The 26,728-nt window shown below is 49.2% G+C and overlaps 1 protein-coding gene across 1 annotated transcript in view; it reads right to left on the bottom strand.

The window, feature by feature from the left end:
* LOC142312623 (alpha-2-macroglobulin-like protein 1) overlaps positions 1 to 26,728 on the bottom strand; it is a 174,685-nt gene that overhangs the window by 104,660 nt on the left and 43,297 nt on the right. The window contains exons 11-15 of the mRNA XM_075351618.1: positions 25,286 to 25,453; positions 16,676 to 16,894; positions 10,470 to 10,542; positions 8,734 to 8,879; positions 3,862 to 4,020 (exon numbers count right to left, since the gene is read on the bottom strand). Coding sequence (XP_075207733.1) covers positions 3,862 to 4,020; positions 8,734 to 8,879; positions 10,470 to 10,542; positions 16,676 to 16,894; positions 25,286 to 25,453 — 765 coding nt within the window. The remainder of the gene's footprint in view (positions 1 to 3,861; positions 4,021 to 8,733; positions 8,880 to 10,469; positions 10,543 to 16,675; positions 16,895 to 25,285; positions 25,454 to 26,728) is intronic.

Here is a 26,728-nt window from a genome sequence, read left to right as displayed (position 1 = left end):
TTCCGGTACCTTATAGATGATGTTGTCTCTAGTCATTTCTTTCTATTCTTCATCTTGTCCTGACGCAATGATGACTTTTCACATTCACATCTCGTCTCTGCAGATTTCCATCTTCTCCGGTCTTCTGCAGCACATCCCGACACGATGCCCCTAAAAGTAGCAGAATCATTATAATAATTCTACTTAAAAATATCTGCCCTACACTGTGCCCCAGAATAAATAATGGCCCCTCACAGTATTCTCTGCACAAAATATGACCCACACTGTCCTTCTTATAGGTACATGCCCTCAAAACTCCCTCTCTTTCCAAACTGAGCCTACTGTTTACTCTGTCCTTTACAATGTGTCCCCTTATACTGCCCAGTCTTTATACCGTGCCTTCATCACACTCCCCCTCCTTGCTATAACCTTACACTGTCCTCCCATTCTGCCCCCTCTCCATATCACCCCCCTCCACTACCCAGTCTTTATTCTGTGCCCCTCACATTCTTCTCATCCCTTACTGTCTCCTCACTACCTCCTGTGTGTCCATATACTTTTCCACCTCACTCCCCATCCTGCCCACTTGCTCCTCTTACCATGTCACTCTTTATTCTGTGTCCTCAAAATTTCTTTCCAGTTCGCTCCACATCCTCTCTGTCCCCATGCATCACCCCTCATCCTCTCTGTCCCCATGCATCACCCCTCATCCTCTCTGTCCCCATGCATGAAAGCTCATCCTCTCTGTCCCCATGCATGAAACCTCATCCTCTCTCCCCCCATGCATGAAACCTCATCCTCTCTCTCCCCATGCATGAAACCTCATCCTTTCTCTCCCCATGCATGAAACCTCATTCTCTCTCTCCCCATGCATGAAACCTCATTCTCTCTCTCCCCATGCATGAAACCTCATCCTCTCTCTCCCCATGCATGAAACCTCATCCTCTCTCTCCCCATACTGTGTCCAAAGATACTTCCTCCTCCCCATCCTCTCTTCCCACCATACTCTGTCCACAGATAGTTCCCTCCACCATCCATACTGTGTATATAGATATTGCCCCCTCCCCACCCTCTGTCCCCCTAAAGTGTGTCCACATATGGCTCCCATTCCCCACCCTCTGTACCCCTAATGTGTGTCCACATATGGTTCCCATTCCCCACCCTCTGTCCCCCCATAGTGTGTCCACAGATGGTTCCCATTCCCCACCCTCTGTCCCCCCATAGTGTGTTCACAGATAGTTCCCTCCCCCACCCTCTCTCCCACATACTGTTTCATAAATACTCCCCTCTCACCCCATAATGTTCCTCCTCCGTGTCTTCTTCAGCTCCACAGTGGAGCACTTATCAGCGTTTCTCTGCTGCCTCCGCATTGCGGCGCTAGATTCCGGGTCAGCAGTCTGATTAGCTGACCTGATCACATGAAAGCCGTCGCGCTGACCCGGAGGTCAGCGCCAGGGATCACCGCTTCAATTGTCCTCAAGTCTGACAGATACAAGGACAATTGAGCAGTGCGAGCCTCGTGCTGCACTTTCTATGAGTGCGGCTGTCAGCGTGACAGCCACGCTCAGAGAATAGCTGGCTCCCACCCCGGCAGACTCCCACACTGCAGCATCAGGCAGCCCAACAGTGCCCCGCCTGTTCTCCCCTAGATACGCCTCTGGCTTGTGCCTCCGCTCCACACATGGCTAATTTGTATAGTTTACAAATTAGCCATGTGGACAGAGCCAGAGGTGCTCTTCAGATTTTCCGGTACGCCGTACCGGCGCGTACCGCCGCAAAAAAGCACTGGCTCCCCATAGACTTATACAGGGACTGGCATCCGCCCACAACTACATATAAGCTTTTAACCCTTCTAACAAAAAACGATGTTTAAAAAAAGGTGCTGTAAAGTAGACATATTGTAAATGTTATTTATTAAGTATTTTGTGTGACATACCATAACTCTTGTTTAAGGGCATGAAAAGTCAAAGATTGAAAATTGCCAAATTTTGACAAATTTCCAATATTTTCACAAATAAACACAAAAAATATCAGACTAAATTTACCACTATCAATATGCCTTGAAAGAAAACAATCTCAGAATCACTGGGATCTGTTCAAGCGTTCCAGAGTTATTTCCTCATACAGTAACACTGGTCAGAATTGAAAAAATGTACCTGGTCAGAATGGTGAAAACCAGGCTCAGTAGTAAGGGGGTTTATGGGATGGAGAGAGTTGGCTTGGATCTCAGGAGTTAACTTTAAAATTCCAGCCTTAAATATAACTACTGGGCATGTTTTGGCACCCTCCGGTGGTCTGTTGCCTTGGCAACCAGTTATAAACAATGGAAGAAAAGTTATCACAGCAGGAGAATGACAGCAGATCGGAAAAGGAAATGGATTACAAATATGTTTATTTTAATGTAGTTTAACTAATGATAATTTCAAAACATGAGGTTTACACTTTAATTGTGAATTACAATTGATTTAGATATCATAATGGAAAACTATTCTTAATCTTAACATTTAGAGAAATCAGATTGTGAAATGTCCAAACTGTGAAGGGGCCCACAAATGCCCAGGCACCTGCTAATATTATTATTAATCAAATCTATAGCAGTTTTACTAGTATAGAATTGGTTTTAAATTAATGTATATGAAGTTATTTGATTTTGTATCTTACCTTTATTTGACCATTATTTGGTGGTATTTATGTAGCACTGCTACTTAACCACCGTATTGTGTTGCATTTTTTGCAGTGTACGGTGATGCCACATACAAATAATTGATTTTATTTTTAATTATGGCCTCTTGTATAATTTTAGAACTCTATAATGTCTTGTAGGTGAATCAACCTCATCTACTATAGAAAACCAGTTGTCAAAGTAAGCTATTAAAGGGTTATTCCCATTTCCATGATCCTAGCCCAATATGTAGTAGGTGAAATACTAATAATATTAGCAAATACCTCCAATTAGACATGTATTATAGTGCTCCTGATATACCCATGGCTCTTACCTCATGTGCAGGGCATTGCAGCTTAGGTATCCATGGTAATGTCCACTCATATAGTGACAGTTAGGCTGGGGCCTCACGGGGGATTACTGTGATCCTCGCATGACACTCGGCTCACGCTGGCAGCACAGCGGGAGCCAAGTGTCATGCGAGTGTCACTGCGACTGTTGTCCAATCATGCGATAAGACCACAACTGTGGGGGTCGGGCCGGCACTGAGGGGGGGTGGGCCGCTGCTGCGGAGGGGAGGGAGGGATTTCTCTCCCTCTCTCCTCCGTAGCCGGCTATTGTCATTCTTGCTCAGCACTCGCATTACACCAGTGTACTGCGAGTGCAGTGCAATTTTTCTCTCGGCCCATAGACTTGAATGGGTGCGAGAGAAACAAGGATCGCATTACAGTCACAGCATGCTACGATTGTTTTCTTGGTCCGATTAGGGCTGAGAAAATAATCGCTAATGTGTGCTGGCACCTAGGCTAATATTGGTCCGAGTGGAATGCAATGTTTTATCACATTCCACTCGCTCCGATTTTCATGCCGTGTGTCTTAGGCCTTAGTTAGTTTCTGTGGTCGTAACCATGGATACCTAATCTGCAATGCCCTGCACGTGAGGTAAGAGACATGGCTATATCACGAGAACTACACTACATTTCTAATTGGAGGTATTTGCTAATATTATTATTATTACATCTACATATTGGGATAGGATCTTGGAGTTGGGAATAACCCCTTTAAGATCAGTGTGTCAGATAAACTTACCTCTATACTTGTATACTAAATGTCACATCATCATATTTTCTAACACGGCTGCTTCTAGATCAATCACCATATACATTATTTAAAACTAGAAGGTATTGATTTATCGACTGCTCAGGAGCGAAGAATCTCACCATATACTTGAAGTTCTCATCATACTTCGCATGTTTGCTGTGGAGTAATAGTCCTTTATCCACTGAGCGCACAGAACACAGTGATCCAGAACCTGCTTGAACTTCCAGATTTACTTTTTCTCCCGGCCGCACCTCTTGTTTAGAAAACTTAAGCTCAACCTGAGGAGAAACAACATCATGTACACGCTAAACATGTTGTGGTCTTCGCAAAAACATTATCACAGTCTATAGGTAAGATGAAGGTCTCCTATGAAGCCTATTCTGAGACTTGGCTTCACAGGTATATTATTATGGTCCACAGCTGCCATGGCAACTCATAGAGACCCCATGATCACTATGTGGTAGCAGCAATGGGTGCTCGAAATGGCACAACAGTGGAGTCACATGCCTGAAAAGCTGTTATCAGTGATTGACAGCGGCATTTAAGAGATTATGGACTGTCTCTGATCGCTGCTGTTAAAGGTAGATGCTGGCTGTAAAACAAAACCAGCACCGGCCTCGTATTGACGGATCTCAGCTTCTGACCTTGGCACCCAATGTGTTATTTGCATGTACAATTGAAACCATAACTTTACATCCACTCTCTAAAAAGACACATCTGCATGTTTTTCTCACTATATGACATGAAATCAGAATAATCCTTTCCCATTTTAGGTGTATTAGGATTACTAAAATTATTTATATTTGCCAAATGCCAGAATAATGAGAGAGAGAGAGAGAGAGAAAGAGAGAGAGAATGTTTTAAGGCATTTTATTACTTTCTGCAAAGTAAAAAATTGACTGTGTTTTTGTTAGATTCCTAGCTTCTGTGACGCCCTGGACTAGCCAGGTCGTCACAGGTACTGCAACACACACACCCCCACCCCGAGATGGGCACATCAGCCAAACACAAAACCCTTGTTGCCTCCCTCCAGGGGCTGATGTCCACACCAGGTGGGGTGGAGCCAGGCGGTTGGCCCCACCTACCGAGGAGTTCACAGTCCTGGAGGCAGGAACAGTAGGCAGATGAGTTTAGGAGGTGAAAGTGGAAGGAGTGTCTGCTGGTGTCTGGGTGCATGGCCCAGGCACGGACAGCAAGATTGGCAGACGCTGGTGGCCGTCTGCAGGAGAGGCGAATCAATGCGGAACCGTGGGACCGGGATCGGTCGGTGGCCCGCCGGTACCAAACCGGGGAGCGAAGTGAAGCCAGCACACACAGGCAGGGCCTGCGGACCCCGACCAGGATTGGAGCCGCCGAAAAGGTCAAATCCGTTAGTGACCGGAACCCCAGGGGTTTCCTAACAGCCAAGACCCGATAGAAGGCAACCGTCCAACCAGCAGAAGGGAATACAGCTACCGCCAAAGCTAGGATCCCAAGGGACAGAGCCTGCGGGCAAAAGGGCTCCTCCGGCACATATACGCTGGGGAGCGGGTTACCGGTGGGAAGCCACCGGAGCCGAACAAACACACAGGTGCAGGAAAAGGCAGCCATCACCAACCGTCCGGGAGAAGTCACAGCAGTCGGCTGCGGGACCCGTCCATCCAACCGTTTGGTTTACCAGAGACTTTGTGTATATTTGTGGCTGAGTGAGTACAACCGTGCCATCCGGCACTGCGCTGCGCAGTCCCTGCGACCCTGCACCTTGCCAACCCTGCCTCCCTGTCACCTCACCGGGCCCCGGGATCACCAACCCCTACCCATGGAGGGGGAAAACAACATCCCAGCTGCTCCCTACCATCGCTCCCGGGATCTCCGTCACCAGCAGCGGTGGTGCCCAACTTCACCACAAACCGTGGGTGGCGTCATGGACTACATCCCCAAACCAAACCACCCCTTTCACTCACGGGCGAGGAGAGCCGCTCGAGTCCCCGGATCCGGCCCACCGCTCGAACCACCGAGCAGCAGCAGCAGCGGCGCCGGACCCAAGCGTTAGTGAGCGCAGCGCCCCACCGCCCGCGACACTTCCTCATTACAATGTACTTATACAGGTCTCAGTGATGTTGCCTATTGGGATCTATTCTATGAGGGAGCTGCTACCAATCTTTTATTAGGAAAATTTCTATCTGGATATTTGATAATTTGACTTGAGACTGTGGTTATTTATTCTTGGTGACGGGGGCCTTTTGGCAATAGTAGTATTGTCACGTCGCCATCGGAGTCCGCTCCTGTGACTTCTGCTCCGATCGCCAGATGATGCCGTGTTCCCACCAAGGATAGTGCTGTTGATGGGAGAGGAGTCGGTGCCCGTGGCTCTGCGGAGCTCATCCACTGGGCTGGGTTTCACTGGAACCTGCAGTACCACTGGCTGACTGTAGGTGGCGTGTGTCTTCCAGCTGAGGTTGCCAGCATTCACCTGCAGCCAATGGGAAGACACCACACCCTTCTTATTCCCCCCTCCTGTCACATGATCACTGCCAGAGATAGTTTTGTACTCCTGGTTCATGTGCTGTTTGTATTTTGATTCCTGTGCGCTGACCTTTGCTTGTTGTTTGACTACCCTCCTGCCTGTCGTTTTTGTGCCTTGCTGCCAGTTCCGGATTTGACCTCTGCTTTGTCTCCTCACTACGCCCTTGCCTGCCGATTCTGTTCCTGTTTAGCACCTCCTGGTTTTTGACCCTGCCTGACGACCACGGACTACAGCCTACCACAGGTAGTGATCTCTGGGGCTCTGTGTAATTCCAAATCCCTGTATAGGGGTTAAAGGGTTGCAGAGTTCTTGGGGTCCCGCCTTGTGAGCGGCTTTTCTCTAGACTTCCCTTACAGCCAGTCTGAGTCTGTGGCTCCGATCAGGCATTACAAGTATATAAGGACAGTTTAGGGCCGGCCGACGCAGAACGCGAAGTACCCAAAAAAGTATGGTGCCCCTCCGTTGGTAGGTAGGAGAGCGGGAGGGTATAGCTAGTTCTTTGCTAGCCCCCCAATATAGCTATTAGCATTTTATCTGAAAAGTCGGTTTATATTAATTGAAACCCCACTATCTATGTACTAGCTATTTGCCACTGCACCCATTTCACCTGACATTTGTCTGCATCATAAACTATGGTCGTAATTATACTACATAGTTTTTTCTTAAATATTAATTTTAGAGGGTTTGTTTTTTGGTCTTTAATATAGTATATTTTCCTCTATTATTCTATTTTTTTTGGTCCTTTATAAAAACAACATCCCAAATGTGAAACATGGGGGTGGCAGCAGCATGTAGTGGGGTTGTTTTGCTGCAGGAGGGACTGGTGCACGTCACAATATAGATGGCATCGTGAGGAAAGAAGATTGTGTGGCAATACCGAAGACATCAGACAGCAACTTAAAGCTTGAGCGGAAATGGGTCTTCCAAATTAACAATGACCCAAAGCAAACTGGTTACAAAGTAATTTAAGGATAACAAAGTCAATGTTTTGGAGTGGCCATCACAAATCCCTGATCTCAATCCTATTGAAAATTTATTGGCAAAGCTGAATAGGCCGATGTGAGAAAGGCGACCTACAAACATGGCTCAGTTACACCAGTTCTGGCAGGAGGAATGTGTCCAAATTCCTACCAACTATTGTGAGAAGATTTTTGAAGGATATCCAAAACGTTTCACCTAGGTCATACAGTTTAAGAGCAGTGGTACTGTAGCACCCAGAGGGCAGGGGGTGCAGGTCGGGTCTTGTACCTGTTTACTCGTCACCGGGCCGGTGCGGAGGTCTGGGATGTCGCGGTGGCCTGCCCGGTTTCGTGCCCCAAGGTGTCCACAATATAAGGGGGTTTAAGAGGTGGATGTTTGTAATGATTGTTGTGACACCACCTGCGGTACGCGGCCAGGGAATTAGCCACCACTGCTGTCGCTGTCCTCCGGGGAGGATGGTATCGCTCCCCACAGATGGAGCGGGTCCCGGGGAGGATGATGAGGGGAGTAATAGTAGAGCCAGTGGCCATTGGCGCTGAGGCGCGGGGCGACGGTAATAACAGTCCGAGTCGGCCGCTGCGGTTCCAAGTGTCTTTACTCACAGTTCTTTAAGTAACCCGGTCGCTGCCGCAGTAGCATTCATCACCGCTGTGATGGGCCCCGTCGACCTCAGATAAGTTGGAAGAAGTGACTGAGTTTGGAAAAGGTTCTTTGTAAGAGTTGCCCCTCCAGCAGTGAGGAACCCAAGCTGAGGGTTCTGCTCCAAGCCTAGGCCCCGTATAAGAAAAAGATGTAGAGAAGATGGTGGTGTGCCCCAGAACTGATGTCCCAGGTAGACTGACTGAAGATTGTGTAAGTTGCTCCTACTTCTACCCCAAGTGGAACCCGCCCCCCAGGTGGTTGTCTTAGTGACTGGGAAATTCCTATGCTTCGTGATGGCCACCCCCCTTCCTACCCTAGTCAAGCTCCCCAGTGACAAGGCTTCTAAGCTGCATGTAAAGTGTGAATGTGGAACACCGGTGATTAACCCCCTTCTTACCCGAGGCAAATACCACACCTTAACTGAGGTGCAATACTCTGTGGTGACTGTAGCCTCAGGGGCGCCACAGTACCAAACACTAAATAAAAAACTTTTGACTTTGCAGAAAATAATAAAAATGCCTTAAAATATTCTCTCTCATTATTCTGGGATTTGGCAAATATAAATAATTTTGGTTCCTAATTGACCTAAAATGGGAAAGGTTTATTCTGATTTCATCTCAGATAGTGAGAAAAACCTGCAGATGTGTCCTTTTAGACAGTGTATGTAAACTTGGTGGTTTCAACTGTACGTCACGTTGGAAGGGTTTACACGGGACTGATCTGCATGACCACAACCCATCAACAAACGTGGCACTATTTCTGTAAATTGGGTGCAATTGCGCCCTCTGCAACCCTATAGCTAAGTTCTGGTTGTGTAAATAAAAGAATATTAATAATAGCAATAATAATATCCATAATTCACCTTATTCTTCAGGCATAAAGGCGTTGTGAACTCTTTTGTATAGGATGGGATATCACCATTATTCAATATTGTGTGGACAACAAAAATAAATCCAGGATAATATTCAACACCTGTTGGGATCTTCAGATTGTATTTTCCTCGAAGAACTGAAGATATACAGATATATTATGAAATCAATATTTATGGATTAATTTTCCTTTTTATTACATAGCACCAACCTATTCCACAGTGGTGCTAATCTGCATTTTAATGTTTTTTAAGTGGATCTGTCACTAAAATACATAATGCTGACCTCATAAATTAGTAAGTAGCTCTTTAGACCAGATAAGGTTGGTATATATACTTTAAAAAGTCATGTCAGAAAAGCTATGTAACCAATATTGTATGAATCCAGCTAAGGAATGAGAGCTCATGAGTCCAAGTCCACCTAAGGCCGGTTTCACACATCCGGCTTTTTGCCGTTTTGCCGGATGCGGCGCTCTCCCGTACAGTTAATACAGTACAGTGACAGCGCAACAAGCGCCGGTCACATGCTGTCATGTGACCGGCGCATGTGACCCAGAAGTTACAGCGCTGTCATTGTACTGTATTAACTGTACGGGAGAGCGCCGCATCCGGCAAAACGGCAAAAAGACGGATGTGTGAAACCGGCCTTACCAGTCTGACCGACCGCTGCAGCTTGCACTGAGCAGTGTGAGATCTCATTTTGTTTTTTTTCCTCCCCTTCTTCCAAGACCTGTAATGTTTTCTGGGACTGTGTGAAGGCTTATTTTTTTGTGCCCTAAGTTGACATTTTTACTGATACATTTTTGGGTTGATGCTATGTTTTGATCACCTCTTATTGCATTTTATTGCAATGTTGCAGCTGCCAAAAAACTGGAATTCTGGCTTTTTGATTTTTTTTTCCTTTTATGCTGTGTATTGATAATTTTTTTTATATTTTGATCGAATATTTCTAAACGAAGCGATACCAAATATGTGCATTTTTTTCGGTTTTCAAAGGTGCTAACATGCTAAGAGGATGGAATGAGTGCACAAACTAATGCCCTTGCGACTAGTCCCTGCGCTCATTAGCATATCATCAAGGATCTCCAGCTTTAAGCTGGGTTTACACACTGCAACATCGCAAAGGACATCGCTGTAACGTCACCGGTTTTGTGACGTAACAGCGACCTCCCTAAGTCTCTGCTGAGTCTCTGGTGAGCTGTCAAACAGGCAAACCTGGCCAACAACGCAACAGCGATCCGGACCTGCAGAGCGACCTAGCTGGTTGTTGGGGACGTTGATAAGCAGCCTTTTGAAAGGGAAGTTGCTAACAAAGTCTCTGCAAAGTCTTTCACACACTGAAACTTTCTAGCGATCATGCTGCACAGCGGGAAACAAAGGACCTAGGAATGGTCCTGAACGATTTGTAACGATTACAACTTCACAGCAGGGGCCGGGTCGCTGATGTGTTTCACACACTGCAACATTGCAAACGACATCGCTATTGCGTCACAAAACCGGTGACATTACAGCGATGTCGTTTGAGATGTTGCAGTGTGTAAACCCAGCTTTAGAAATACTTTTTCTAAAGATCTCTTTATTTATTCTAGTGTATACAGGGACGGTTAGACAGGGATTAGAAATCTGCAGCCAGAATTGCTCCTGGATCTAAGTGCATATTGCGCTTGACAGGTTCACTTTAAAAAATAAACATAGTACAATTTTTTCAGAGGTGCAAAAAACATACTCACCAGACCCAAAGGGTTGTCCTCTAATATCCACTTCATGTTGACCATGAGATAAAATGGCCCCTTTCGACACATACTACATGATCACAAATGGAAAAAGATATCAAACCAATAGCATTTATGGTGCAATACAGGACAGAACAGCATCCACAGTGTGATATTTACGTCCTCTTTTTTTTTTTTTTATAAAGGAGACTTTGGAGGCACCAACTCTGCATCCACAACAGCAGACTTTCCAGCTTCCCAACTGTCCAGAAATTCCTGCACAGTCTGTAACATTAGGACACTTAAAATTGAGACGGCCGTGATTTTTGGAAGCTGGAGAAACTTGCACAGATCATTATTTCTGTAATTATCATCATTTTACAGTTCACAGTGAGTGCAGCTAATATCTTCATATCATAATTATGGGAAGTAGACATATATCACTTATAATAACAAAAAAAGACCAATGCATTCTGAAATGCTAAAGCGTATAAACAATGAATGCAAGACTATAGATATGCATTACTGCTAAAGGAAATCTAGGAAAAATTGAGATATTTAGCATGAAAAAAATGGCCATTTCTATATCTGCCCAGTAGCCACGTCAAGGCACATGTTGTATACTGGGAACCTACACTGAACTGAAGCCTTTCTCTGGGTAACAAACCTCCATGTGTATGGTCAAGTAAGAACCTGCTATAGAGAATAAAATTATCTGTGGCTAATGGAAGAGGGGTGATTTTATTCTCTAGTAGCAGGTTCTTACTTTCCCATACACATGGAGGCTTGTAACCCAGAGAGGCTTTAGTTTATTGTAGGTTTCCAGTATACGAAATATGCCTTGACGTGGCTACTGGGCAGATATAGAAAAAAGCATTTTCTATGCTAAATATCTCAATTTTCCTAGCTTTTCTTAAGCAGTAATCAATATCTATATTCTTGCATTCATTGTTTGCACACTTTATCATTTCAGTGTGCAACTGTCTTTTATTGTTATATATCATGTTCAGTTTTGCACCTGTTCAGACTGAATTTTGGGAGTGCCTTCAGTTTTTTTTTGTCTAGATTATATATCACTTATAATCTTAATGATGTCATATGACTTTCTACTGTGTCCATAAAATTGGTGGCTGTCCATTATTTTTTGAGAGGCTGCTTGGAATAATAAAAAAATCAAGCTGGCAATCCTGCACCACAACCGTACTACAGGACTATATGGAGAAGAGAGTCCTTCAAAGGTGAAACCTTGGTTGTCATCTTTCCTTTAAGTTTAAGGGGCACTTTGCACGTTGCGACATCGCACGTGCGATGTCGATGGGGTCAAATCGAAAGTGACGCACATCCGGTGTCGCTCTCGATATCTCAGTATGTGAACCCTTTTACATACGATTAACGATTGCAAAAGCGTCTTTATCGTATGATTGGTGTAGGGTCCGATCAGTGCTTTTTTTGTAAAAAAATATTTCCTGGTACGCATCTCTGAGGCGAGGAGTGGGGAAGGGGGTGCTGTCGGGCGCCGCTTGCCGACATTGAGGAGCGGGGGGGGGGGGTGTTTACAAGCACAAGCCTTTATTAAAGGGATTGTCCACTACTTTAACATTAATGACCTCTCCTTAGGATAGGTCACCAATCTCTGACTGGTCGGGGTCCGGCACCTGACAACCCCGCCAATTCCCTACTCTAGGTGTCGGTGGTGGCAGGTGGCCGGAAGTGCTCAGTTCTGGATCTGCTCCGTCTTCTGATAGTGGCAGCAGTCTCTTATTAAAATCAATGAGGCGGATGTGCAGTACTCTGCCGCGGACATTATCAGAGGACGGAGCATATCCAGAAATAAGCATTTCCGGCCACCTGCACCATAATCAGCTGATCAGTGGTGGTCCCATTGTGCTCACATCAGAAGCAATGCACAAGTGGGACCAAGGCCTAATGATAAGACATTGTCAGTATCACAAATAAACATTTACATTCAGGTACCTTATAGATGATGTTGTCTCTAGTCATTTCTTTCTATTCTTCATCTTGTCCTGACGCAATGATGACTTTTCACATTCACATCTCGTCTCTGCAGCTTTCCATCTTCTCCGGTCTTCTGCAGCACATCCCGACACGATGCCCCTAAAAGTAGCAGAATTATTATAGTACTTCTACTTAAAATATCTGCCTTACACTGTGCCACAGAATAAATATTGGCCCCTCACAGTATTCTCTGCACAAAATATGACCCACACTGTCCCTCTTATGGTACATGGCCTACATATTCCCTCTTTCTATACTGAGCCTACTGTTTACAGTGTCCTTTACACTGTGTCCCCTTATGCTGCCCAGTCTTTATACTGTGCCTTCATCACACTCCCCCTCCTTGCTATAACCTCACACTGTCCTCCCATTCTGCCCCCTCTCCATACCACCCCCCTCCACTACCCAGTCTTTATTCTGTGCCCCCTCACATTCTTCTCATCCCTTACCGTCTCCTCACTACCTCCTGTGTGTCCATATACTTTTCCACCTCACTCCCCATCCTGCCCACTTGCTCCTCATACCATGTCACTCTTTATTCTGTGTCCTCAAAATTTCTTTCCAGTTTTCTCCACATCCTCTCTGTCCCCAGGCATTAAACCTCATCCTCTCTGTCCCCATGCATCACCCCTCATCCTCTCTGTCCCCATGCATCACCCCTCATCCTCTCTGTCCCCATGCATCACCCCTCATCCTCTCTGTCCCCATGCATCACCCCCTCATCCTCACTGTCCGCATGCATGAAATCTCATCCTCTCTCTCCCCATGCATGAAACCTCATCCTCTCTCTCCCCATACTGTGTCCAAAGATACTTCCCCCTCCCCATCCTCTCTTCCCACCATACTCTGTGCACAGATAGTTCCCTCCCCCACCCATACTGTGTATATACATATTGCCCCCTCCCCACCCTCTGTCCCCCCCAAAGTGTGTCCACAGATGGTTCCCATTCTCCACCCTCTGTCCCCCCCATAGTGTGTCTACAGATGGTTCCCATTCCCCACCCTCTGTCTCCCCCATAGTGTGTCTACAGATGGTTCCCATTCCCCACCCTCTGTCCCCCCCATAGTGTGTCCACAGATGGTTACCATTCCCCACCCTCTGTCCCCCCCATAGTGTGTCCACAGATGGTTCCCATTCCCCACCCTCTGTTCCCCCCATAGTGTGTCCACAGATGGTTCCCATTCCCCACCCTCTGTCCCCCCATAGTGTGTCCACAGATGGTTCCCATTCCTCACCCTCTGTCCCCCCCATAGTGTGTCCACAGATGGTTCCCATTCCCCACCCTCTGTCCCTCCTATAGTGTGTCCACAGATGGTTGCCATTCCCCACCCTCTGTCCCCCCCATAGTGTGTCCACAGATGTTTCCCATTCCCCACCCTCTGTCCCCCCATAGTGTGTCCACAAATGGTTAACATTCCCCACCCTCTGTCGCACCATAGTGTGTCCACAGATGGTTCCCATTCCCCACCCTCTGTCCCCCCATAGTGTGTCCACAGATGGTTGCCATTCCCCACCCTCTGTCTCCCCATAGTGTGTCCACAGATGGTTCCCATTCCTCACCCTCTGTCCCCCCCATAGTGTGTCCACAGATAGTTCCCATTCCCCACCCTCTGTCCCCCCATAGTGTGTCCACAGATGGTTCCCATTCCCCACCCTCTGTCCCCCCCATAGTGTGTCTACAGATGGTTCCCATTCCCCACCCTCTGTCCCCCCCATAGTGTGTCCACAGATGGTTGCCATTCCCCACCCTCTGTCCCCCCATAGTGTGTCCACAGATGGTTACCATTCCCCACCCTCTGTCCCCCATAGTGTGTCCACAGATGGTTCCCATTCCCCACCCTCTGTCCCCCCCATAGTGTGTCCACAGATAGTTCCCATTCCTCACCCTCTGTCCACCCCATAGTGTGTCCACAGATGGTTCCCATTCCCCACCCTCTGTCCCTCCCATAGTGTGTCCACAGATGGTTCTCATTTCCCACCCTCTGTCCCCCCATAGTGTGTCCACAGATGGTTCCCATTCCCCACCCTCTGTCCCCCCCATAGTGTGTCCACAGATGGTTCCCATTCCTCACCCTCTGTCCCCCCCATAGTGTGTCCACAGATGGTTCCCATTCCCCACCCTCTGTCCCTCCCATAGTGTGTCCACAGATGGTTGACATTCCCCACCCTCTGTCCCCCCCATAGTGTGTCCACAGATGTTTCCCATTCCCCACCCTCTGTCCCCCCCATAGTGTGTCCACAAATGGTTAACATTCCCCACCCTCTGTCGCACCATAGTGTGTCCACAGATGGTTCCCATTCCCCACCCTCTGTCCCCCCCCATAGTGTGTCCACAGATGGTTGCCATTCCCCACCCTCTGTCCCCCCATAGTGTGTCCACAGATGGTTCCCATTCCTCACCCTCTGTCCCCCCCATAGTGTGTCCACAGATAGTTCCCATTCCCCACCCTCTGTCCCCCCATAGTGTGTCCACAGATGGTTCCCATTACCCACCCTCTGTCCCCCCCATAGTGTGTCTACAGATGGTTCCCATTCCCCACCCTCTGTCCCCCCCATAGTGTGTCCACAGATGGTTCCCATTCCCCACCCTCTGTCCCCCCATAGTGTGTCCACAGATAGTTCCCATTCCTCACCCTCTGTCCACCCCATAGTGTGTCCACAGATGGTTCCCATTCCCCACCCTCTGTCCCTCCCATAGTGTGTCCACAGATGGTTCCCATTCCCCACCCTCTGTCCCTCCCATAGTGTGTCCACAGATGGTTCTCATTTCCCACCCTCTGTCCCCCCCATAGTGTGTCCACAGATGGTTCCCATTCCCCACCCTCTGTCCCCCCATAGTGTGTCAACAGATGTTTCCCATTCCCCACCTTCTGTCCCCCCCATAGTGTGTCCACAGATGGTTACCATTCCCCACCCTCTGTCCCCCCCATAGTGTGTCCACAGATGGTTACCAATCCCCATCCTCTGTCCCCCCCATAGTGTGTCCACAGATGGTTCCCATTCCCCACCCTCTGTCCTCCCATAGTGTGTCCACAGATGGTTCCCATTCCCCACCCTCTGTCCCCCCCATAGTGTGTCCACAGATGGTTCCCATTCCCCACCCTCTGTCCATCCCATAGTGTTTCCACAGATAGTTCCTCCCCCGCCCTCTCTCCCCCTTACTGTTTCATAAATACTCCACTCTTACCCCATAATGTTCCTCCTCCGTGTCCTCTTCAGCTCCACAGTGGAGCACTTATCAGCGTTTCTCTGCCTCCTCCGCGCTGCAACGCTGGCTTCCGGGTCAGCACTCTGATCAGCTGACCTGATCACATGACCGCCGTCGCGCTGACCCAGAAGTCAGCGCCAGGGATCACTGCTTCAATTGTCCTCGCGTCTGACAGATGCAAGGGACAATTGACAGTGGGAGCCGCGCGGTGGAGATTCTATGAGTGCGGCTGTCAGCATGACAGCCATGCTCAGAGAATAGCTGGCTCCCACCCCGGCAGACTCCCACACCGCCACATCAGGCAGCCCGACAGCACCCGCCAGCTCCCCCTAGATACGCCTCTGGCTTGTGCCTCCGCTCCACATGGCTAATTTGCTTAGTTTACAAATTAGCCATGTGGACAGAGCCAGAGACCCTCTTCAGATTTTCCAGTACGCCGTACCGGCGCGTACCACCGCAAAAAAAGCACTGGGTCCGACATTTCCATAATTCCGCTGCAGCGACAGGTACGATGTTGTTCCTCGTTCCTGCGGCAGCACACATCGCTGTGTATGAAGCCGCAGTAGCAAGGAACATCACCTAACCTGCGTCCTGGCTGCAGTGAGAAGGAAGGAGGTGGGCGGGATGTTTACGTCCCGCTCATCTCCGCCCCTCTGCTTCTTTTGGCCACCTGCCGTGTGATATCGCTGTGACTCCGCACGACCCGCCCCCTTAGGAAGGAGGCTGGTCAGCGTAGCATCGGTCATCCCCAAATTATAGAAATGACCGACGCTAGACCGATGATACGATTATGACGCTTTTGCGCTCGTTAATCGTATCATCTAGGATTTACACACTACGATGTTGAGAGCGATGCCGGAAGTGCGTCACTTTCGACATGACCCCACCGACATCGCACTTGCGATGTCGCAACATGCAAAGTACCCCTTAGGGTCAGAAACAATTCACTCTCATTGGTTAACTTTTACATCATGTATTATTGACCTATAGAATACTCACAAAATAGAAGAAGTGGAGTTGATCATCTGCAGGATCCAGCTGGGACGGATTAATGAAGTATTCCACCGTCAGATAATGATCTGAGTCACACGACAAGGCACTTTTATTTGCTGCTACCTTCAGGTAGCTGTTACTTTCAGAGTAGAACGGATACAGCCAAGTAAGAGCATACGAATGCTTAGAGGTATCTTTTTCCTCATCTTCTAGAGAAAACTTTCCCTGGAAAGAGAACAGTAATAAATGCAATGCCCGCACCTTGTGATTGTAATCACCATTCCATAGCGCTGTAGTTCTAACTGCTTTTCCTACAGCAGCAAACTGTGTCTGATGAAGGCCCAGGATTAAGGGTCGAAATGTTATTGAGGTTGATACGTCATTTGAAATGTTAAGCATTCTTCGTAGCAATAAATACATATTATTTTATTTGCCGTTCATTTTTATCCATAAAAAAAACTCTATTTTGATTAATTTGAACTGTTATTTCCTCTTTAAATATTCTAAAATATAGAATACCGAGGTATGCAAAAGTATGGGCACCCCTGGCCAAAATTACTGTGATTGTGAACAGTATGAGAACCTGTCAGATGCAATATGTACCCAGAACCACAAGCAGTTCTGGGTGCATATTTCTAATCCCTGCCTAACTGTCCCTGTATAGACTTGCATAGATAAAGAGATCTTTAGAAAAGTATTTCCAAAGATCTTTTATAATATGCTAATGAGCGCAGGGACTAGTCATGAGGGCGTTACTTCAACCGACAAGCCGCCCTCTTAGCATGGCAGTACAGCCACTGGGGTGTGCTAACATGGTATTCAATGCAGTGTCTCCAGCAGTGTTGCGCGTACCTGTATCCGCGGTGAACGCTGAGCTGAATCTCCCGCACTTCTGGTCATGCGTAGTAGACCTCTCTGAAGCTGGGACGCGTACACCCGAAATCATACTGCGCATTATAGTAGAAAGACCTGGCTCAACTAGAGAAGGAGAAAAATAGGTGCTCGGAGAAAATAAGTCCAAATTTTGTAAAGAATCCGGCACACAAAGATGATTCGTTTGAAAAATTTATTATTATTTTATTCTTGTAGGGATATTGAAGACATATGCAAAAAAGTTCTATTGAAGAGATATGCAAATAAGCCCAACGTTTCGACCAAAAATCATCGGTCTTTTTCATGGACTCAATAGATTGTAGTCTGGCGCATATCGCGTAGAAAGGTCACTTGCATATAATTAAAATATTTCATTTATATAGAGCCTTAATATCCTCATATAGATGGTAAGATGGCAATCGTCCTCTTATCTAACCTGTTCAAGGTGATAGTCATCTGACTATCCAAGGTGGGAGAAAGTAGCGTCTCCAACGTATCTTATGCAAAAAATAGGGGTTTTTTTTGTAGGCAAAACCAACACTTGGTATTGAATTAGAACACCTGTGGCTTATGATCTGTGGGAATTCTATGCATGAGGCAAATTCTATGCTTGAGGCAAAAAGGGCAAGAGGCAGGTATGATATGGCACCCAAAGGGTGAGGTTAATGGAAAAAACGTCCTTTATGTGATCATGGGGCCTTAAGCCTGTTCCTCGTAGTGATCGTGTCCGTAGGTGCCTGCCCTGAGCCACCACAGAAAGAACTGATGCCCACCTTAGCTGGAGCAGAATTGGAGTCGTATGCCAGAAGGTCCTTATGCACATTGTACCTTGAGTATCGGCTCAAATCTGCGACTCATTGTTGGCCACAGAAGTCCCACTCCCTCTAAATGTAAGTGTTTTCTGAGGCCCTACTCTGTGTGTTCCAGGATATGTTGGAGTGCTTCCTTGTTATTATTGGCAGCCCTTGCACAGAGTACATACACTTTATCAGTATAGGAGTCCCACTCCTTCTAAATGAGAAAAAATGTTTTCTGAGGCCTTCTTTACTTCTATTCCAGGGTGTATTGCAATCTCTCCTTCAGTGTTTGATAGGCCTTGTACTTAGTCCATAGGCTTCACCAGTCTACGAGTCCCACTCCTTACAAATGCAAAAAAAATCAGAAATCTCATGCAGATTTTTTTTTCCCTGTCTGAAACGCAAAACTGCTGTGGGTCATACTGTGTATAGGGGAGCTGTGGGCCTATCATACTGTGTATAGGTAAGCTGTGGGCCCATTATACTGTGTGTAGGGGAGGGGTGGGCCTATCATACTTTGTATAGGAGAGCTTTGGGCCCATTATAATTTATATAGAGGAGGTGTGGACCCATCATACTGTGTATAGGGGAGTTATGGACCCATCATACTGTGTATAGGGAGCTGTGGGGGCATTGTATTGTTTATAGGGAGCTGTGGACCCATTATACTGTGTATAGAGGAGCTGTGGGCCCATTATACTGTGTATAGGGGAGTTATGGGCCCATTATAATTTATATAGGGGAGCTGTGGGCTCATCTTAATGCGTATAGAGCAGCTGTGGGCCCCTTATACTGTGAATAGGGGAGTTATGGGTCCATTACACTGTATAGGGAGCTGTGGGCTCATTATAATTTGTATAGGAGAGGTGTGGGCTCATTACACTGTGCATAAGGAGCTGTGAGTTCATTACACTGTGTATAGGGAGCTGTGGGGACATCATGCAGTGTATAGAGAACTGTGGGGACATCATACTCTGTATAGAGAGCGATGAAGCCCATCATACTGTGTATAGGGAGCTGTACCTGAGAGACTCAGGAGACATTGTTAAATGTTAAGTAGTGGACACTTAAGGCTAAGTTCACATTTCCGCTAAAATCTATCAGTCACAATCCGCTGCTCTTGTAAACAGCGGAATCCGTTTAGCGGATTCCGCTGCTCCCATAGACTTGTATGAGCAGCGGATTGTGACTGATGATGCTGCGTTGCACCCTCCGCCCGACTGATCAGTCGTGGAACGACTGACCGCCGGGCGGGAGGAACGCAGCATGTAACGTTTTTTGAGCAGCGAGATCCGTCGGATTTCGCTGCGCATGCTCTCTGGCTCCCTGCACACGTCACCAGCTTTGGTTGGTTACCCGATATTTACCCTGGTTACGGTGCAAGGAGCCAGCGCTAAGCGGTGTAGGCCCGTAACCAAGGTAAATATCGGGTAACCAAGGTAAACATCGGGTGCTTTGCTGTTACCCGATATTTAGGCTGGTTATGTGTGCAGGGAGGCCGACACTTCCCCGCTCGGCCCCGCCCCCTCCCGCACTCCGCACATGTATGTACACACACACACACACACACACACACCTGTCCCCAGCCATGCAGACAAGCACTGACACCCTCGTCTGGCCCCGCCCCCTGCTCGGCTCCGCCCCCTCCCGCACTTTGCATGTGCACACACACATACATACATACATACATGCACATACACACACTCACTCACAGATACACTCACCTGTCCCCAGCCATGCAGACCGCAGCACTTCCACTGACATCCTCAGCGCCTGGCCCCGCCCCCCGCTCGGCTCTGCCCCAGAACTTTGCCCCCCGCACACAACGGAATCCGACAAAGAATTCTGTTCTTTGTCATCCGTTGTACAGCGTTGAACAGCGCATCAGTCACATGCGTCAAGCGACGCATGTGACTGATACAAATCAACGGAAATGTGAACTTAGCCTTAGAAGCATTATTGGTATAGGAGCACTCAGGGCATTGTGACCATCACAGGCATACTGGGGGCATTATTACATTCTAAGAGCAAAATGTGGACACTTTTTTAGGGCACTTGCCAAGGGCAATAATATTTTTGAGGGGCCAATTTTACCATCTAGAGAGCACAAACGAGGCATTATTACCATGTGGGGGTACAGTGGTGGCATTAAGGAGCACTGTTATTGTACCACACGGCAGGTGCAATAATGGGTAACATATGTCGCGGGCGGCTTGGCGCTGCGCTCGCTAACGCTCGGGTCTGGCGCTGCTGCTGCTCGGTGGCTCGAGCGGTGGGCCTGATCCGGGGACTCGAGTGGCCCTCCTCGCCCGTGAGTGAAAGGGGTGGTTTGGTTTGGGGATTTAGTCCGTGACGCCACCCACGGGTTGTGGTGAAGATGGGCACCACCGCTGCTGGTGACGGAGATCCCGGGAGCGATGGTAGGGAGCAACTGGAATGTTGTTTTCCCCCTCCGTGGGTAGGGGTTGGTGGTCCCGGGGCCCGGTGAGGTGACAGGGAGGCAGGGTTGGCGAGGTGCAGGGTCGCAGGGACTGTGCAGCACAGTGCCGGATGGCACGGTTGTACTCACTCAGCCACAAATATACGCAAAGTCTCTGGTAAACCAAACGGCTGGATGGACGAGTCCCGCAGCCGGCTGCTGTGGCTTCTCCCGGACGGTTGGCGGTGGCTGCCTTTCCCTGCACCTTAATGTATGTTCGGCTCCGGTGGCTTCCCACCGTTAACCCGCTCCCCAGCGTATATGTGCCGGAGGAGCCCTTTTGCCCGCAGGCTCTGGCCCTTGGAATCCTAGCCTTGGCGGTAGCTGTATTTCCTTTTTGCTGGTCAGACGGTTGCCTTCTATCGGGTCTTGGCTGCTAGGAAACCCCTGGGGTTCCGGTCACTAACGGATTTGACCTTTTTCGGCAGCTCCAAGCCTGGTCGGGGTCCGCAGGCCCTGCCTGTGTGTGCTGGCTTCACTTCACTCCCCGGTTCGGTACCGGCGGGCCACCGCCCAACCCCGGTCATACGGTTCCGCGTTGATTCGCCTCTCCTGCAGACGGCCACCACCGTCTGCCAACCTGGCTGTTAGTGCCTGGGCCACACACCCAGACACCTTCAGTTCCTTCCACTTCACTCTCCTCCACTCAACTCAACTCAACTGAACTGACTGCCTTTTCCCGCCTCCAGGCCTGTGAACTCCTCGATGGGCGGGGCCAACCACCTGGCTCCGCCCCACCTGGTGTGGACATCAGCCCCTGGAGGGAGGCAACAAGGGTTTTGTGTTTGGCTGTTGTGCCTGTCTCGGGGTGTGTGTGTGTGTGTTGCAGTACCTGTGACGACCTGGCTAGTCCAGGGCGCCACATTCCCCCTTGGTTAAAAGCAGACTGTCTGCGGGCTGCCCGTCCATCACCGGTTTTATTTTTCTGCAAAAAATAAATTAACATTAACGGTAAACATTAAGCATACTTCAGGTCATCTTGAACGTTGCAAACATATATAAACACATTTTTATTAATAACGGACGGACGGCTTCCACTCTCCCACCCAAGCAACCTAGCCCTGTTGCTGCCCCTAAGAAATGGGCTGCACCCCTTTACCCCAGTCCAGGTTCAGGCTACCCGAGCAGGAATGGGTACGGTATCTCGCACCCGGCTGTCACTTCAGGGGGCCCCACATCCAGGGGGACCCCTGACCCCCGGAGGATCGCCACCGGTTACGGTAGTGGCGGGCCTGGGCCATCCCTTTCCTCCAGGCCCATCCTCCAAATCATCCTCTCCGGAGGCGGCAACGGAAACAACCCCTCAATTATTTACAAGCCCACCAATTCGTGGGTGCCCTGCAAGTTCTCGGGTTTGTCCATGAGCAGTTCCTCATGCGGTACAGGGTTAACGGTACAACGGGGGACAACAACTCCAGTCCCAATAGGGACGGTTCTCTTCTTCAGACAATCAGGTGATTCGATCGGTTTGATTAGTTTCATTAACTGGAACAACGGTGCTGAGGGTCCCAACGGGGACAACGGTGCAACGGTGGACCGCTGCCTTACTCATCAGTCCATTCTCAACCGTGGGGCTCCAGTGCCACCTTCACATGGTGCACTGCTCTGAACCCCGATGGTAGCTCGCTGCAGGTGATCTTTCTCCACATACATGCGGGCATGCACATCCGCATTACACCTTTTTCGGGCAGCGACCTCCCGGCCCAGCTGGCTCTGCTGCTGCTCCCAGTATGGAGCGTCTGCCCGCTCCATCTCGCTCTGTGCGGGGGTAGGGCCCAGCCGGAGCTCCCCCGTGCCGGCTACGACCGGCACCTTCTGCACTGGGGAACCCCACTGTGTCGTGGCCTGCTCGGCTGCCTTGCAGCGGCAACCCCGCGACGCCTCAGCCGAGGCCTGGATTCTGGGGGCGGCCAGCTTTACCCGCTGAGCTGGCTTCTGGTCGACGGCCACCTCCATCTTGGCCGGGCGGACTGCCGGGGCCGTTGTCATCTGGAGCGCGGCTTCCTCTGGGATCGCTGGTGCGTCCAAGTCGGGATGAGGTACTTTCTGGATGCAGGCGCGACGTGGGGCTGGTACGGGTGTCGGAGCGATGACGGGCTGACTGCTCGCGTCTTCTGCAGGCGGGTCTTGCAGGCTGGTAGAACAGACTCCGCTGCCGGTGTTGGTGGCAGTGGACCGAGCAGGGGAGCAGCAGCAACCGGTACAGGCAGCGGGGGAGGCGATATAGAGGGCAGGGGCAGACCGGGTCCCTCAGCCGCAGCGGTCGGTCCCTGGGGGACATAGGGGCGTGGGTCGCTTACCCGCTCCTCCACGGTTGCTTCCACTTCGCATGCTCGCACAGCCGCAGTCGGTTCCTCCACTTCGACTATCCATCGCTCCATCAGGGAATCAGCCTGTGCCTGGATCTTCCGACACATCCTTTCACGTTGGCATCCAGGAACGTGTTTCGGCAGAGTCCTGGCGTCCCTGCACTCCGCAGCGCTAGTTACATGCCGCCATTCTTCACCCATCCCCCCTTGGTCTTTTCTCAGCACCTCCTCTTTAGGGGCGGGGATTCGGCTTTCGCGCCTCCACTGCTCGGGAAGACGCTCGAGCGGGAAAATCTTTGCGCCCAAGATGACGGAATCTAAAATTTTTCGGCCGGACACCGCCGGCGGGGGCTACAAGGCGCACTTCTACCAGCTGGTAGATGGGTAAGATCCTGTTCGTGATGCCAAGTTGTCGCGGGCGGTGGGGCGCTGCACTCGCTAACGCTCGGGTCCGGCGCTGCTGCTGCTCGGTGGCTAAAGCGGTGGGCCGGATCCAGGGACTCGAGCGGCCCTCCTCGCCCGTGAGTGAAAGGGGTGGTTTGGTTTGGGGATTTAGTCCGTGACGCCACCCACGGGTTGTGGTGAAGATGGGCACCCCCGCTGCTGGTGACGGGGATCCCGGGAGCGATGGTAGGGAGCAGCTGGGATGTTGTTTTCCCCCTCCGTGGGTAGGGGTTGGTGGTCCCGGGGCCCGGTGAGGTGACGGGGAGGCAGGGTTGGCGAGGTGCAGGGTCGCAGGGACTGCGCAGCGCAGTGCTGGATGGCACGGTTGTACTCACTCAGCCACAAATATACACAAAGTCTCTGGTAAACCAAACGGCTGGATGGACGGGTCCCGCAGCCGGCTGCTGTGGCTTCTTCTGGACGGTTGGCGGTGGCTGCCTTTCCCTGCACCTTAATGTATGTTCGGCTCCAGTGGCTTCCCACCGTTAACCCGCTCCCCAGCGTATATGTGCCGGAGGAGCCCTTTTGCCTGCAGGCTCTGGCCCTTGGAATCCTAGCCTTGGCGGTAGCTGTATTTCCTTTTTGCTGGTCGGACGGTTGCCTTCTATCGGGTCTTGGCTGCTAGGAAACCCCTGGGGTTCCGGTCACTAACGGATTTGACCTTTTTCGCGGCTCCAAGCCTGGTCGGGGTCCGCAGGCCCTGCCTGTGTGTGCTGGCTTCACTTCGCTCCCCGGTTCGGTACTGGCGGGCCACCGCCCGACCCCGGTCCTACGGTTCCGCGTTGATTCGCCTCTCCTGCAGATGGCCACCACCGTTTGCCAACCTTGCTGTCAGTGCCTGGGCCACAGACCTAGACACCTGCAGTTCCTTCCACTTCGCTCTCCTCCACTCCACTCAACTAAACTGAACTGACTGCCTTTTCCCGCCTCCAGGCCTGTGAACTCCTCGATGGGTGGGGCCAACCACCTGGCTCCGCCCCACCTGGTGTGGACATCAGCCCCTGGAGGGAGGCAACAAGGGTTTTGTGTTTGGCTGTTGTGCCTGTCTCGGGGTGGGGGTGTGTGTGTTGCAGTACCTGTGATGACCTGGCTAGTCCAGGGCGCCACACATATGGCAGCAGTGGCTCAGTATTGGGGTGTCAGGAGGATGAGGGGTTTGTGCAGGTCGGGAATAGATGGGGCCGGGGCTGGAAATGTGAGAAGTCAGATGAGTCTGTGTTGTAATCTCTGCAGATGAGTCCTGGCTGGAGAAGTTGTCATGTCGGGCTGGGCCAGAAAGAAAAGACGAGAAAAGTGAATGACTCCATCAGAAAGAACATTAGCTGTAAGTCACCACCTATAACTGTACTATAATCTCTCACATGTACTGCAGGACTGATATCTACCACTATATGGTCACCATATGGCGGTAATATCAGTGTTGGCCCTTATGTAGATCTATTTTCAGTAACAGCGCGGTCATCTGCTGAGGTTCCTCTATACCCATTATTAAGGCGTGATACTATAGTTGTTACCAGGTTAGGGGCTCATTCAGATGTTTCGCCCCCCTGAGCTGAACCACTAGCTACGCCACTGGTGCTCGCCCATCACTAATAATTACCTTATTAGCAAGATACAATTTGAGGGCATGGCATATTAAAGACACAAAACAGTCACAAAAAGTTGCATAATGTTTTTTATGGTTCTACATATAGTGAGTGGTGGTAACACTTACATGCAAAGACACCATGTCATCCCACGATGAGGTGTCCACAGTGAAAACTGCAATTCCTTCTTCATTTGTCACTGCGGTCAGATTTAAGTCTTCTTCTTCAAAGCCCAATACCAGGTAGACCTTTTCATTCACTATAGGTTTAGGCTCAGTCATTTCTGAAACTTTCAACTGTGAAAGGAAACACAAGATAATTTACTAATAGTCTTTGATTCCGGAGGCAAATACACACCGGTGGGGGATTATTGGACTGGCAGTGCTAAAGTGGCAGGGAATAGTTTCATATAACCACAAAAAAAGGCTTGAGAGCTAGCAAAGCATGCTTATATAATAAAGGGGGGAATTTATCCTGATGGATATTTATGAAGTCAGTTTTGATTGTGGTTAACTTGTCTTAACTTGACCCAAATTCACTAACGAAGACCTAACACTTCTATTAAAGGAAACCATATAGGTCCCCTATGCCCTCCAACCCACCAGCATTTATATGTTTATTACTAAATTCCCTGCCTAACTAGCCTTTATACTTTCTGACACCTAAATACATGTTTAAAAAAAAGCCTTTGTAAACTTTGTTTTTTAATATGCTAATTAGGCTTTGACTCCTCAATGGTCCATTAGTTTTCCCAGACTACTTGCCCCTATGGGCATGATAACATCATTTGCAAGAGGCGGCGCCATCGCCAGCACTCTACAAGTCTTGCGCATGCGCGCGGCTTTCTTCACTAACATTATTGCACCTCTGAAAACCCTGTATAACTGTATAAATAGTCGAATTCACATTTTGCTGGTTACAGACTCCTTTTAGCCCTTCAAAGGGGTTGTCCACTGCTTAGAAAACCCTTTCATTCCATATGTATGCCCTTAGAAAAAAAACCCAAAGCCTATACTCACCTCCGGTACTGACGCGGTTCCAACCATGTCAGAGCTTGCTTTCGCAAGGCCCATGTGTCAATTGTTATGACACGCGAGCTCCACTACCAATCAGCGCTGGCTTCCTTCTACCGGATTCATGCGGTTAACTAATTAACAGGAAGTGAGTGGCAGCTGCAGTGCTCATTTCCTGTTAATTTCGAAGGTGGGGAGAAGGAGGCCGGTGCTGATTGGTCTCGAGGCTCGCGTGTCATAGCAATGACACATGGGCTGCAGGAAAGTAAGTTGCAATATTGCTGGAACCGCACCGGCACCGGAGGGGAGTCTAGTCTTTGTTATTTTTATAGGGGCAAAAATGGGGAATAAGAAGGTGTTGTCCAAGTAGTGGACAACCCTTTAAATGCACAGTTACATCATTTGCTGGCTCCCTGACATTAATGTACGCTAAGAAGCTATGCCCACAACACTTCCAGCAGTCATCTGCCTCTATCATCCACATGTTTAGCGGAGCTCCACTTGGCTGTTAACCTGTTAAATGCCACTGTCAATCTGTGACACAAGCATTTACAGGAT

Source organism: Anomaloglossus baeobatrachus, chromosome 5 (genome assembly GCF_048569485.1).
Source record: "Anomaloglossus baeobatrachus isolate aAnoBae1 chromosome 5, aAnoBae1.hap1, whole genome shotgun sequence".
In the NCBI taxonomy this organism is placed as follows: Eukaryota; Metazoa; Chordata; class Amphibia; order Anura; family Aromobatidae; genus Anomaloglossus; species Anomaloglossus baeobatrachus.
Note: the sequence above shows the minus strand (reverse complement) of the source record. Positions and strands in the feature narration are given on the sequence as shown.